The 12,794-nt window shown below is 53.8% G+C and overlaps 1 protein-coding gene across 12 annotated transcripts in view; it reads right to left on the bottom strand.

Annotated features, from left to right (window-relative positions):
- MICAL2 (microtubule associated monooxygenase, calponin and LIM domain containing 2) overlaps positions 1–12,794 on the bottom strand; it is a 210,769-nt gene that overhangs the window by 80,083 nt on the left and 117,892 nt on the right. For 5 of the 12 annotated variants that reach the window (XM_059136345.1, XM_059136340.1, XM_059136434.1 and 2 more), the window contains exons 21-25: positions 12,186–12,311; positions 8,022–8,084; positions 3,081–3,188; positions 1,866–2,052; positions 632–720 (exon numbers count right to left, since the gene is read on the bottom strand). In XM_059136345.1, the coding sequence (XP_058992328.1) occupies positions 632–720; positions 1,866–2,052; positions 3,081–3,188; positions 8,022–8,084; positions 12,186–12,311 (573 nt within the window). The remainder of the gene's footprint in view (positions 1–631; positions 721–1,865; positions 2,053–3,080; positions 3,189–8,021; positions 8,085–12,185; positions 12,312–12,794) is intronic. The other 7 variants (XM_059136355.1, XM_059136425.1, XM_059136366.1 and 4 more) reach the window with 4 other exon arrangements.

Here is a 12,794-nt window from a genome sequence, read left to right as displayed (position 1 = left end):
TTAACTTTCCTTCTTTACATACTCTGTCCATCCGTTTTTCTACATTAAGCCTCTATGCCTCGTGTAATCCAAAAAGAGCTGTACAGTGTGGGTCCCTGCTGGGGGGAGCAGTGGTTAATCAAGCAGTGGAGAAGGTATTTGCTAAGAGCTGCCAGAGGGGACGCTGTCACCAACTGGCCACACACCCAGCAGCCTGTCACTTTGCTGACATCCAAGGTGGGGGGTCCGGGGTGGGTGGACTTAGGGAAAGGCAGGCTCCACAGGGAGGGAGGGACATCCTGCCTACAACACTGTGGACATGTGGGACCCGGGCATGGGGGACCCTGTAGTTTTCCCATGGCTGGGCATATAGTCCTGTCCCTGGGACATGGGAAAGCTCTTCTCAGGAGAAGCCAGCACCACTGCTTACCGGCAAGCCGGCCTCCAGAATGGGATAAACCCAGAGGCTGGCAGAACAGGCTAAGGCAGAGACCCTCCGCCCCGCACACACAGTAAAGACTCTCGGCTTCATCTGCTGGTCTCAGCCCCTCCAGGGCCAGAAACTCTGGCCTTGCTCGCAAGGACCTTTGAAAATGGGTCTCCTATCCAGGGGCCTTCCCTGTTTCACCAGCGCCTTCAGGACAAAACATACCTCTCTTTGTTGCTTCAACTCTGCTCGTCTCTTCCTCTGCTGACTGTTGGTCTTATAGTGAATGAAATGAGGCTTGCAGAAGAACTTGCCTGTAAAACAAAACACACACATACTGGCATGCATGGGTTTTCTCCTGTAAATTAGAGTCATGGCAGACACATGCCAATGTCTGTCCCTGTCTAGGCCAGGGAATACCAATACTGGGAATAAGCCCAGGAAGCCTCAAACTTGGCTTCTGCCACGTGCCTTAAAGAAGCCACATTGAGATGAGGTAGCAGGACCCTTTGCTGCCTCCGAGCAGGCTGTAGCAATGGGGGTGTGGTGGGAGATGCCAGGGAAGGGGCCGAAGCCCTCAGATAATCCCTAAGCCAAACCGAGGCCAAGTTCCTTCCCAAGGCTAGCGGCCAGGCTGCAGAATGGACAGCTCCGAGTATCAGCACTGTTTCTAGTTCACAGTCCTTCCAGGGGCCCCTGAAGGTGGGAAAGTCTCAGAACAAATGGCAGCAGTGAAGGAGAGGAAAAGACCCAGGAAAGGGCTGCCCTGGGTCTCCGGCCACCGCCCAGGACCATTGGGCACCTTCCAGAAAAGACTTCTTTGTTCACCATTACAACAGTAATCTCAGTAACAATGGTACAACAGGAAAAAGTTATTCGGCACTCACAATATAGCAGACACTCCTCTGAACACTTTCCACAAATTGACTCCCTTGAACAACCTCGCAACAACCTTATGAGCTAAGAGCTATTATTATCCTCATTTTACTGATGATCTGACGGACAGACCAAGAAGTTAGGTAACAGGCCCAAAGTTATGTGGCTGGCTGACGGTTCATCCTGGCAGGTTGCTTCTCAAAGGAGAGGTTGCTTTTATGATCGCTTTTGTAAGACATACTTTGTAAATAAAAACATTAGTAAGTCATCATTTATTGAACCCTTGTTACAAGCCAGTTGTGATCCTCTTGCTGACACGGGGCCACGGAAGGTGGGGGTATTGGCGAGGACACGTATGTCAAGCACTCAGCACACAGTAGGTGCTGGCCAAGGCTGGTACACAGCAGGCACTCATGGCCCCCCCGGGCCCTTTGAGGGGGGGCCTCTTGCTATAGCAGGACCTCCCAGCTCCAAGAACAGCATTCCCGGGGACACCACAGTCCTTGGGAAGAATGGGGGCACCCCAGAGGCTCGAGCTGCGCCAGAGCAGAGCCCGGCGCGAACCCCGGCCCCCAGGAGTTACCTTCGTCACCGTCAAAGGCATAGGCGGCCAGACGCAGGGTGCTGGCGCAGACGCTGCAGCGGAAGCACTCGCGGTGGAAGAAGTGGCCCTCGGCGCTCAGCCGCTCCATCACGTACACACGCTTCTTACAGAAGTAACAGGTGTCGCTGCCGCCCAGGTTCAGGGGGAACACCTTCCGCATGGATTCCTGGGGGGCAGAGGGCGGCGGGAGAGGAGCGCCATGCGTCAGGGCTAACACCGAGACTCCTGGAAAGTTCTGAGCTCAATCGTGGGGACCCCCTGGGCTCCTGTTTGCCGCTCATCTCACTGTGGGCACTGTGGCCAGGCGGAGGGGCGGAGGATCCGCTCCCGGCACAGACCCCAACAACCCCAGCCCCGCGTGGGCTGCTGTTAATTTTGTACCCAGACAGGCCAGCTGACAACGAAGGAGGCCCGGGAGGGGTTCCTTCCAAGGCTGGCTGCTCTGGTTCAGGTGGGAGTGGAGTCGCTCTGACAGAGGGTGGCATCGTTCACAAACAGGCCTGCCCAGCGACACTGACTCCAGCAATGTGCCCCAGGGATGAAGGGCTGCCTGGGTCTAGAGTGAGATTCCCAAAAGGATGTTTTCCACACCCCTGTCCCCTGCAGTGACTTAGGCCAGGCCGGGAAAGCCTGTGGCAGTCAAACTGCTAAAGAGAACTGCAGGAAAGCAAGAGGCTGTGTCTTCCAGCCCCTGGGGCGGCCAGGCAAATTCCTAAATGCAGGAGAGGGGATGAGGGCAAGGCAGCCATGCGCCTGGGGGATTGGGTGTTTGTATCAAAAGGAAAGCAAAAGAACTGTCCAGTCAAAGGGCTGGTGATGCAGCAGGCAGCCTTGTTGGGGAAAAGGGAGAATTCAGAGGGCAGAGTATCTCTCTGTTACTGGATTCTCAGTCCTGTGCCAAAGGGCTACTTGAGCTGGACACCAAATACTGAGGGTAAGGGGTGGCCTGCTTGGTATTTTTACTGAGCTCTCTAGATATCAGGGGACAGGCTTTGCCTTGTGAAATGACCTGGAGGGGAGCCGAGTGAGGTTAATTGGTCAGAAAATGCAGCCCTCCCTCTAACCTTGGCACCGGTCTACCCCATTGTCACACCTCCTGTCCACAAGCCGGGGGCCTCAGGTGGGCCAGGCCATCCTCCCTGGGAGACCAGAGCCGGTGTCTGCGGGTGAAGGCTGAGGGGTGTGTGTCCTTACCAGGTCTGGAGAGGTGGCCTGGGTCTTAGGTCTGTGATCATTCATGTACAGATTGACCAGGACTTCAGCTGCAGCCCCTATTCCGCTGGACACTTTCCCTACTGTCAGCTACCCGAGAGCAGAGGTAGAGGAGACAGAGACAAAGGTAGAGGCCAGTTAGCACTGAGAAGGAAAGCGCAAACAGACTGGATGTGGGACAGGGCTCCACACCCACATGCAGACAGCGCCCCACGTCCCAGGAGATGCGAACCCAACCTGGAATGGGCAGCGGGCACTCTGGAGATGGAGAAAAGGACAGAGATGGAACACTGGGGCCTGGGGTGAGCCAGGTGACTTTGAGAACTAGTTCTGTGGGCGTGCAAGGCCTGCAGGATTCGTCGAGTTTCTTGGTTCATAGATGGGGTAAATGAATCCCAGAGAGAGGAAGGGAACTCTCCCAGGCCACTTAGCAAAGATGTGCAAGATTCAGAACTCCTCTCAGGTCTCCTGAGTCTCAGCCTGGGTGCCCTCACACCCTGAGGAACCAGGACCTCACAGACAGACAGCTGATCGGCAGCCACCCTCCCATAGCCATCTCCCTCTTTGGAGAGCTGGGAGCTGCTTCACAGGCATCATGAGCAGAACCGCACCCCGCACCCCTGGGAGGAAGGGTTAGGACCCCAGCTCCATCATGAACCAGTTCTGAGACTGGACACAAAACTCTCAGCTGCTGAGCTCAATTTCCTTATTTAGTAGGATAGGGGAAATTGTGCCTGCCTCATGGACATCTGGTATATGAACTGAGGGAGAGAAGGGGGATTCAAATGCCTGGCGCTGGGCGGGGCTAGGCCAGGAGAAGCTGGACTCCTCCCTCCCCGTTTCCCAAGTGCAGCAGCTCCCAGCCTGCCCTGCGGCCTCCACAGCCCTGGGGGGCCATGGCAGCATCTAACCTGGGTGCCCTCTGGCCTACAGAAGCAGTGACTGGAATGGGAGCAAGGAGGCTACGGGATGGAACTCCACCGTGTGCTCCAGGCGGCCGTGCCCGGAGGCCCCAGGCTGCTGCTGGCATGTCAGCTCCATGGGGGCCCTGGGCACCACTGCTGGCAAGTCACCAGTGCCTGTGCTCTGGAGGGCATGACAGCCATCCCCCAACTGTGAGCTTCTGGTTCCCCATCCATGTGTCCTGGGGCTGGGGCAGGGGTGGATCTGACAGCCCAAGTGGACATGGGCTGGACACCCAAATACCCCCAGCGAATCCTACCTTGCTCCCCCTTTCCCATCAGCTATCAATGCCACCCCAGGAACACCGCAGTCTCCTCTTCAGGGAGGCACACAGCACAGAAATGGTTCTGGAAGCACCATTTCTGACCCAGAATCCAGGAAGGAGGCAGGTCCCGACCCTCCCCAGCCTTGGAATCTGGTTTCTGGGAGGTGTGGCGGGAGAGAACTGTGGCTCAGGTGAACAGCCATTGCAAAGGCAAACAACAGTGACGGGTGCGGCTAGAGGAACGCCCTCCCTCTAAACCCGTGGCTGCCCCTGGGAGGCCACGTCTAATCTGCTAGGAAAGCCTCAGCAATAAAGCAGGAAGTTCGGGGGACGGCAAAGTGAATGGCTGTGGTCCCCCAGCTCCTGGTAGCAGAGCCCTGCCTCAGAAGCTGAGACCAGTTTACTGGATTCCAGCAACAGCACAGCCACTGCGAGGGGGAAGGAGAGGGAAGGATGCCAGGCAAGCTGGGGAGAATGACAAGATCCAGGAGGCTCCTGTTCCCTTTCTCATTAAGGAAGCCCTCACACTCATGGCCACTTTGGAGCCCTTGGACCACATGTGGGGGGATTCTGGGGATTGTAGCAGGCCATGGGCCTGCTAGGTAGGGGGTCTGAGTCCATGGCTCAGACAGACGGGAGCCTCTCAGACTTTACAAAGCCTGTTCTTTCCTAGGAGCACAGCATCCAGGCCAGTTACCCCAGACCCACTTCACCTCCCGAGCTGCCCCAGCCTGGGGGAGATCAGCCTTCTGCTTCCAAGCACACTCTCTGCCATCTACAGGATGTCACGAATGCCAAGAAACCTGGCTCCTATTTCTAAGAAAGGTTCAGGTGCCCTGGCTCAGGACAAGCCATTGTTTGCCTGATGTTCCACTCCTTACCGGGACCCCCAGCGGGACTCCCACTGGGACCCCTCCTCCCGGACCAGGCCCCTCAGAAAGGGGTTGAAGAATACTAAATACTTCTTGGGTTTATATTAAATCAAAGAGGAGGAGAAGACAGAGGAGGTCAGATTTACCTCCCTGGCCACACTGCCTTTGTGTGGCTGTCTCCCGAGGCGCAGTGTGTGAACTGGCTCCGAAGCGCTCTCCCAGAAACACTCCACAGTGATGCCGTGATACCCACGCGCAATTATCGCCTCCCCTGAGTTAGAAGGGGTTGAGACAGTACTTTCTGAGGCTTTAAATACAAGTCCTTAATGGGACCTTATTAACCACTTAGCTAATAAGCACTCTGTGCTGCTGAGCTTTTGTGCAACCCTGGCTTAAGAAGCAATTACAGAAGCTGGCAGATTGAGGGCTGGAAGGTAGCTGGCAGATGTCACCAGACCCATCTATGCACTCATGGACTTGCTCAGTTGCTCTGCCAAGACTGGGTACTCTCCAGGTCACCCGGCCAGGTGATCTAGGATAAAGACAAGACCTGGTCTTCCAGTATGGGCCAAAAAGGCTCCCTTCTCCCAGTTGCAATCACAGCCCCAGGCCATTGCCACAGCTTTCCTAAGAATAACGAAAGCACCCTTAAGGAGAGCAGCACTGGATCTCCCACATGCCCTTCCCAACCTGATGGAAACCAACCCAGAGTCACCACTGGCCAATACCAAGAGGTGGACCAACTTTCTGGAGAGGTCACAAGGAGACCTGGTGATGGAGAACTCATCTCAAGAGGTGAGGGGAAGCCCCCCGGAAGCCCACCCCAGAAGCCAGTGTGGAGGCAGACATTGCGTTGAGGGTTAGAGGTTCTCTTCTGTTTCTTGTCAACAGGATGCCTTATCGGCTCCAGTAGAGTGAGGACATAACCAGCTAGACCAATGCTAGTTCATTGCTCCTCAAACTGTAAGTGGCAAATGACCAGGTTTTGGTTAAAAAAAAAAAAAAAATCTAGAGGTTGTTGTGACCTAGTATTTCTGGACATAGTAAATGTGAATTACTGGAAATAGGATCACACACTTGGATGCGAGCCAATGTCAGATTGCTCTATAAGGTCTAATGCTCATTCTCACTCGCTGTGCTCACTGGGTCACAGACCAGTACTTGCCCATGAACTACACCCTGAGTAGCACTGCTTGAGCCTATTAAACTCTAAGGATCCTAAGACAGAGATCAATTTGTGGAAAAACTTCCAGAAAAGTTTCCAGAAAAGTCAGTCCTGGTATTGACCTCAGAGTGAGATCCAGGCATTCTCAGCAAGGAGATTCATGCACTAAAAAGCAGACTAGTCAAGAGGAGAATTTATAATTTGGGAATTTGTTCCAACAAAAAGATGTGGCCAGAAATGATCACATCCCGGTCACTAGTTTTTAAAGAATTGATTATTCCGGAGGGCCATGGGGCTGTTTTCGCAAACCTTAATATAGCTTTCAATATTCTTGTAATTTTAAAGAACTGGAGTATTTCTTACTATCCTCCACCCCCTTTTGAATTCTAATTATTTTTTCGTTAATTAGAACAAGCTGGAATGGCTGGACATTTCTGGTGGGCCATTATCTCACATTACATTAGACTAACCTCACATATACCACTTCCCTTCTGTGAGCCTCAGCTTCCTCAGCTGTAAAATGGGGAGACCACTGCCATCCCTGCAAAAAAGGGTCACCACAGAATTCAGGCCATACCTCAAATGGTGCAAGGCCCCCAAGAAGCACTTTGTGGAGAGTTAATGAGTCCAAAACACCACCACTTGCATGGCTTTCACATTTCTATGTTCTAGAACTTCTTTTTTCTTTTCTTAGATGGCCTTCACTCTGGGCAACTCTAGGTCACTTGGGTGCCCTCCTCTGCATGAGGAAGAATGATGTGGCCTACCCAAAATGAGCACACGGACTTCAATGAGTCAACCCGGATTCAAACACGTGGCATGTGTATGGTCCTCAGCATCATCCCCAAAGGCTAAAGACAGCTGCGCCCCCCAAGGAGGCGTGTTGGAGGCAATCCTGGCACTGAGCTTAGAACATGACCATCAGTCCCTGGCTGCATATTGGAGCCTTTCTCACCAGCTCCGAGCTGGCCCACCTCCCTTCTTATCTGAACTCCCTGATGTCATGACTGTGTCTTACTCATCTCTACACTCCTGGCACAAGGCCTTTTTGCTCTGGATGAAGGAGGAAGCAGGTTCCTGGGCTGCTTTGTGTCCAAACAATGCTAACTACCTACCTCGGGCTTGGAACTCAGCCATGGATACCAGGTGTCCAGGCCGTGCTTCACCATGGAGCTGGGCCACATGAGGCCACTTGGCCTGCTGTGAACATCATGAAGCCCACACAGCTCAGGCAGGGTAAGGGCAGAGGTTCTAGGGCCTCAAAGGTGAGGGCATGCAGGAAGGGGAGCAGGGCCAGAAGAGGTCTCCTGGGCCCACTGGGGCTGACATTCCCCTCTGATGAGTCTCTAGGGGAGAAATATCATAGGACAGGCTGGGGGCCTGGGTGCCCAGGGATATGCTCAGGGCAAGAGCAAGAGAGGCCAAGAATAGAGACCACCTCTTTCGAGGGGGTCCAGAAATGACATGCTCAGAGTTGAGACTTGGGCAGGCCTTTGGGGCTGTGACCTCCCCTGGGCACCCATGTCTGCACCTGTATCCCCTGGCACCAGGCACTGTGCTGTGATCGTACATGTGTGGCCCTCAGAGCCTTGCGAGGTGGGTCTCATAATCCCCCTTCGCAGATGAGGCAGCTGAGGTTCAGAGAGGCTCTAACTCACCTGAGGCCGCACTGTTTTTAAGTGGCTGGGATGGAAATGGGAACCTGAAGGTGACTTCTTTGCCTTTAGAAAGAGAGGAATCAACATGCATTTCAGGTCAGTGAGATTTCTTTGGGAAGTCTCCTCCACTGGGGAAAGAGCACATTTATTGGACACTACAGACATTCTACCTTTGCCAGCTCACTGCATCATTCCTGGCACTACCAGGGTTGGCTGCCATCACCTCCAGTCTACAAATGGAGGACTGGGGTGCTGAGAAGTCCACTGACTCCTCCAAGGTCACGTGGTGAGTGCCCGGCACTCTGACTCTAAGCCCATGTTCTTCTCCCTAGAGCACCCTGCTTCCCTGACACACACCAGCACTCTGCGAACTAAAATCTCCCTGAGAGGGGATGCACACAGGACACCTCCAAAGGCAGTCCTATCCCAGAAACAAAGAGAAGGATGAGGAGGCTGGGGGTACCCTTGAGATCTATCCCTGTATTAAATGAAAGGAAGACATACTACCCAGCCAAGACTCCCCTAGCTTTCCTCTACTGTGCAAATCTCTCCAGGAAACCCTGCAAATCCAGGTAGAGAAAGCTCCTTTTGTAATGCACATTGCTCTTCTGACCCAGGAGGACTGAAAGTACAGCCCCCTCTTGCTCCTTGGCACAAACACTTGACCACCATCTTGTTCCTGCAAGAGCTCACCAGCCCTGGCAAATGGCTAGGAGCCACGCTAGTGCCAAATCGGCAGTGGCCTCCTTGCTCGAAAAAAGAAGTTAACTGATGGTTGCCAGGGGGTCAATAACACTACAGGAGGGCTGGTTTGATGGGATGGATGAGTCAAATGAATGCTGGAGACATTCAAGTGGACATGATCTCTGGTCGGGTCTTTGAAAGACAAGACTCTGGTCACGATCTAGATCCTAAATGAGAGAACCTCAATACGCCCTGTGACCATTTAGGCCAAGCTGCCAGCAACATTACTGAATCTTAAAGCAAACGTCCAGCTGAGAGGGCTGTCCGAAGGCATAGCCTGGCCACATCTCTTGGAACTGGTGACCCAAGTCTGCATCCCCATAACACGTGACCCCATTTGAGGTTGGTTGGGTCTGTTCCCACAGGCAGGGGAATATCCCTGCTCCCTCAGAATTGGAGTGTAGGGCTCTAGGGCACGAACAGAGACATGCTGCCTACCTCAAGGTTGCCAAGGACTAAGCATCAGTTTCCAAGTGAATTTTCCTTCCCCGGGCTTCCCTGAATGGAAGCTTGGACTCTGGGTAATGAGAGCAGGGGCTTGGAGGAAGCACTGTGACCTCAGGCTCTCTCCAGCGGGGAGGCTCCCAGAGCTCCTTTGGACTGAATGAAGTTTGTCACCAGGTCGTCACTGACTTTAAGGGGCAGCCAGTTCTCTCTTTGGAGGACACTCACCTGCCAGATTCCACATGCACAAAACCCAGTGTCGACTCAGGGTGGGATGGGGTCCAGGAGAGGGAGGGAAACTGGTGGGGGGGGGGGGAGACTGCAGAGCCCGTGGCAATACCTGGAGCAGAGGGCCTGGGACTGGTCAGCCCAAAGCCCACCCCATTTGCAGCTCTCAGTGCACCTGGGCACAGAGCTCTTTGTGGCTATGGCCTCTGAGCTGGGGCATCTGACGAGGTCTCCCATTCGTGCTCGGCCACTGGTACAAAGAACACTGCGCCAGGGGCAGGAGGCCTGGGATCTAGTCTCCTCCTTGCACCTTTGTGTTCTCAGCTGTGGCTCTACTCCTGGTAAGTTCTCCTTCCCAGGAAGAACCCCCCACCCTCTCCCCAACAACAGCATGTAACACTGTTACCTTTCCCCAGCACACCAGCTCCCTGCTACCTGCTATAATTTTTCCAGAGGAAGTACTATCTCATCTTTACCTATATATTACATTGTCACTGATTGTTGATTTCCACCCACTGGGATACAAGCTGCATCAGGGAAGGAAGGTAACTCCAGATCACTCATGTTCATCCCCAGAGCCCAAAGTGCCTGACACCAAGTTGTCTGTGGTTTAGTAAATGTTTGCTGAATGACTGAATGTTCACTTGCTGGCTCACTTCATGAGTGACGTTGGTTAAAAGCTGCTTGAGGAGCCCCGTGGAGGAGCAGCCAAGGGCCTCACTGAAGCATGATGATGACGGAGCAATGCCTCCCGATGAGAAGCGTCTCCATCAGACATGTGGGTGGCCTCTTGCCCGCAACTAGAGCTCCAATGCCTACAGGAAACCAAGTCAGGGAACTTGGGACATGTGGGGGCTTTTCTGGCCCCAGCTCTGCCCTTAAGCCAGGCCACCCTGAGCATGAAAGAAAGGCGGAGGCTAGAGGGGACAGTGACCAGGGCCAGCCAGAGGTGGGGGGCTGGAAAGAAGCACGGCGTGGGCCCAGCTACTCAGCTAGGAGCACTAGCTGCTGCCTATCTGTGCCCAGGCACTCTCGTCCCTTCCTGTCTCATGAAGGGCACTGTAATAGGAAGCACCCCTGCCCCCAATGGCCAGGGGAGGCTCTTCTCCCAAGCTGGGCAAAAGGGCTGCTCTGGAATTTTGGTGAGGATGATGACAAAAATGTCAGTCCCCACCCAGACAGCTTGCTATCACATGAGCCAAGAATTTGCCTCTTGCTGATGAGAAAACAGAAAATCCCAGACAGGTCAGGAGCCCTGAGGCCAAACAGCTGACCAGGGCTGACCTGGAGGAAGACGCCAGGCATCCTGGCCGAGGCGGTCTTCGGAGGATCTGCAGGTCAGAGGTGTTTGTGCCGCCCTAGGCCACCTCCTGCTGCCCTGCCGGGGATGCTCCATAGCCTCACTGGGGATACTGGAGGGGGTGGGGCTGATAATATCCCTTGCTCCTTTCTTAGAGACCCTACCTGCACCCTTCTCCCCATAGCAGTGGAGGTCTCAGCTACAAACCAAGAGGCAGCTCCTAATTTTCCACTCAGGCAACAGCAGATGGCTGGTTTGTGCTTCAACCTAACAGCATGGAAGCAAACGAGCCATGACTCTGATGGGGGACATCTAGCCTTCTGCACCAAGGTGAGCCTGGGGGAGCGAGAGAGACCAGGTGTGTTTGGAGGAGCACAGTTTTCGAGGAAGAGACCAAGACCCACTTCCCAAGCGACAGCTGAAGAAGCAGGCTTCACATCCATTTTCAGGCTCATCCAGCCCAGGGGCCAAGCTTCCTAGAGACCATCGCTCTGCCGCCCCAGCCCACTAGAGTTCTCAGCTTACTTGGTAGACAGTAAGAGGAGGACAGTAAGAGGTAGACAGTAAGTAGAGGAGGGCAATGGAAACCATGAAAAGTGCTCCAGAACCCCAGTTTAAAAATTATTCTAGGGTTGCAATTTATGATCTACTTACTTGAAGTTAGCTTCCCACCTCCTCCCCTCCTCTGAGCCAACCTCTGCCCTGCTACTTGAGTCCTCCTTCTAGAACATGGAGCTGTGGCATCAATGGCTCTAAGAGGGCAGAATGAAACTCCTTAACATGAAGAGTGGGCTGACTTCCAACCTCAACCACCACATTCCCATACTTTTATTCCCAAAGCAAGTTGCACCAGAATCTTCTTTCTGTTCACAGAAACCCTAAATAACTTCCTTTGCACAGGTTAGAACTTTCTAGAAACTTTGCCTCTCTCTTTCCATGGAACCTTTGACACTTGGTTCCCATATTGCCTCCTCTGTGAATCCCCTCCCGGCTTCTCCCCTCTGGGTTCCTATCAACTTGCCTTTTATATCCTCCAGAAGCAAGGGACAGTACTGAAAAGCGGCAGGTTAGTTATGTGAGATTGCCGTTTTGTTGGGTCAAAAACAGCCACAGACTGGCAATCGCCTATTTCTTGCCTAACGCACTGTTTGTCCTCAAAACTGGAGTACGCGAGCTGTGCCCCTGTCCTCCTCGTGTCAGCATCTGGCACACAGTGGCCTGGGATGGGCCCCGGGTAATGCTTGCTGGATGAGCTGCCTGCCCCGCTTTGTTGCTTGCTCCAACACAGAAACCACCGAATCCAGGACCGCTGGAAAGGATCTTTCGCATTTTCATTGCAGCCAAGCCAAGCAAGTTCCCGATGCTTGTCTGCGCAGGTCAAGCAGAGCAGAAGAATATCTCAGAACATGCAGGGAGTGTTGGGGAAGCTAATTGTTCAGGACGGCTACCTTTCTGGCGGGAGAAACAGAGTCAACAGTCGACGGAGAGGAAGCAGCAGCTGGATCGGGAGACGGAAGGCAGGAGGAAGAAGCCGGAGGGTGAGTGAGAGACAGGCCTTTAGAAAGTAGTTTATTCTGCACAGAACAGAAACAGAGCAAATGGTGATTGTCCCCGGACAGTGTGCAGTGATGCTCGCCTCCACCGTGTAGCCCCACACCTACACATTCGGGGGGGGGAAAGGAAATCCAGAGCTGGGTCTCAGGATGGAAGGGAAGACTCTGTCTTGGGAGCCCAGCAGGACTGTCTGACTCCTGGATACACTGCATTCTGCTACAACCAACCTGGCTCCCTTCATCACAGCAAAGTAGCAGGAGCAGACCCATCCTGTCTGTGTGTCCATCTGCGACAGAATGCCACAGCGAACTCCCAATCCTTTCACTCTGCAGCATGTGAAGGAGCTGCTGCCAACTTAGGAGAGGAGAACCCTGGGGCCACTATGGGGCAGATGGCCACAGCAAGCACCTCTATGGCCCCTGAGACCCAGAAACAAACTAGATACAAAACTTCCTTCCCACGACAATGACTCCACCTGGTAGCAGAGCATATAGGTCTGGAGG

This window comes from Mustela lutreola, chromosome 1 (genome assembly GCF_030435805.1).
Source record: "Mustela lutreola isolate mMusLut2 chromosome 1, mMusLut2.pri, whole genome shotgun sequence".
NCBI lineage: Eukaryota > Metazoa > Chordata > Mammalia > Carnivora > Mustelidae > Mustela > Mustela lutreola.
This window is presented reverse-complemented; position numbering and strand designations above follow the sequence as displayed.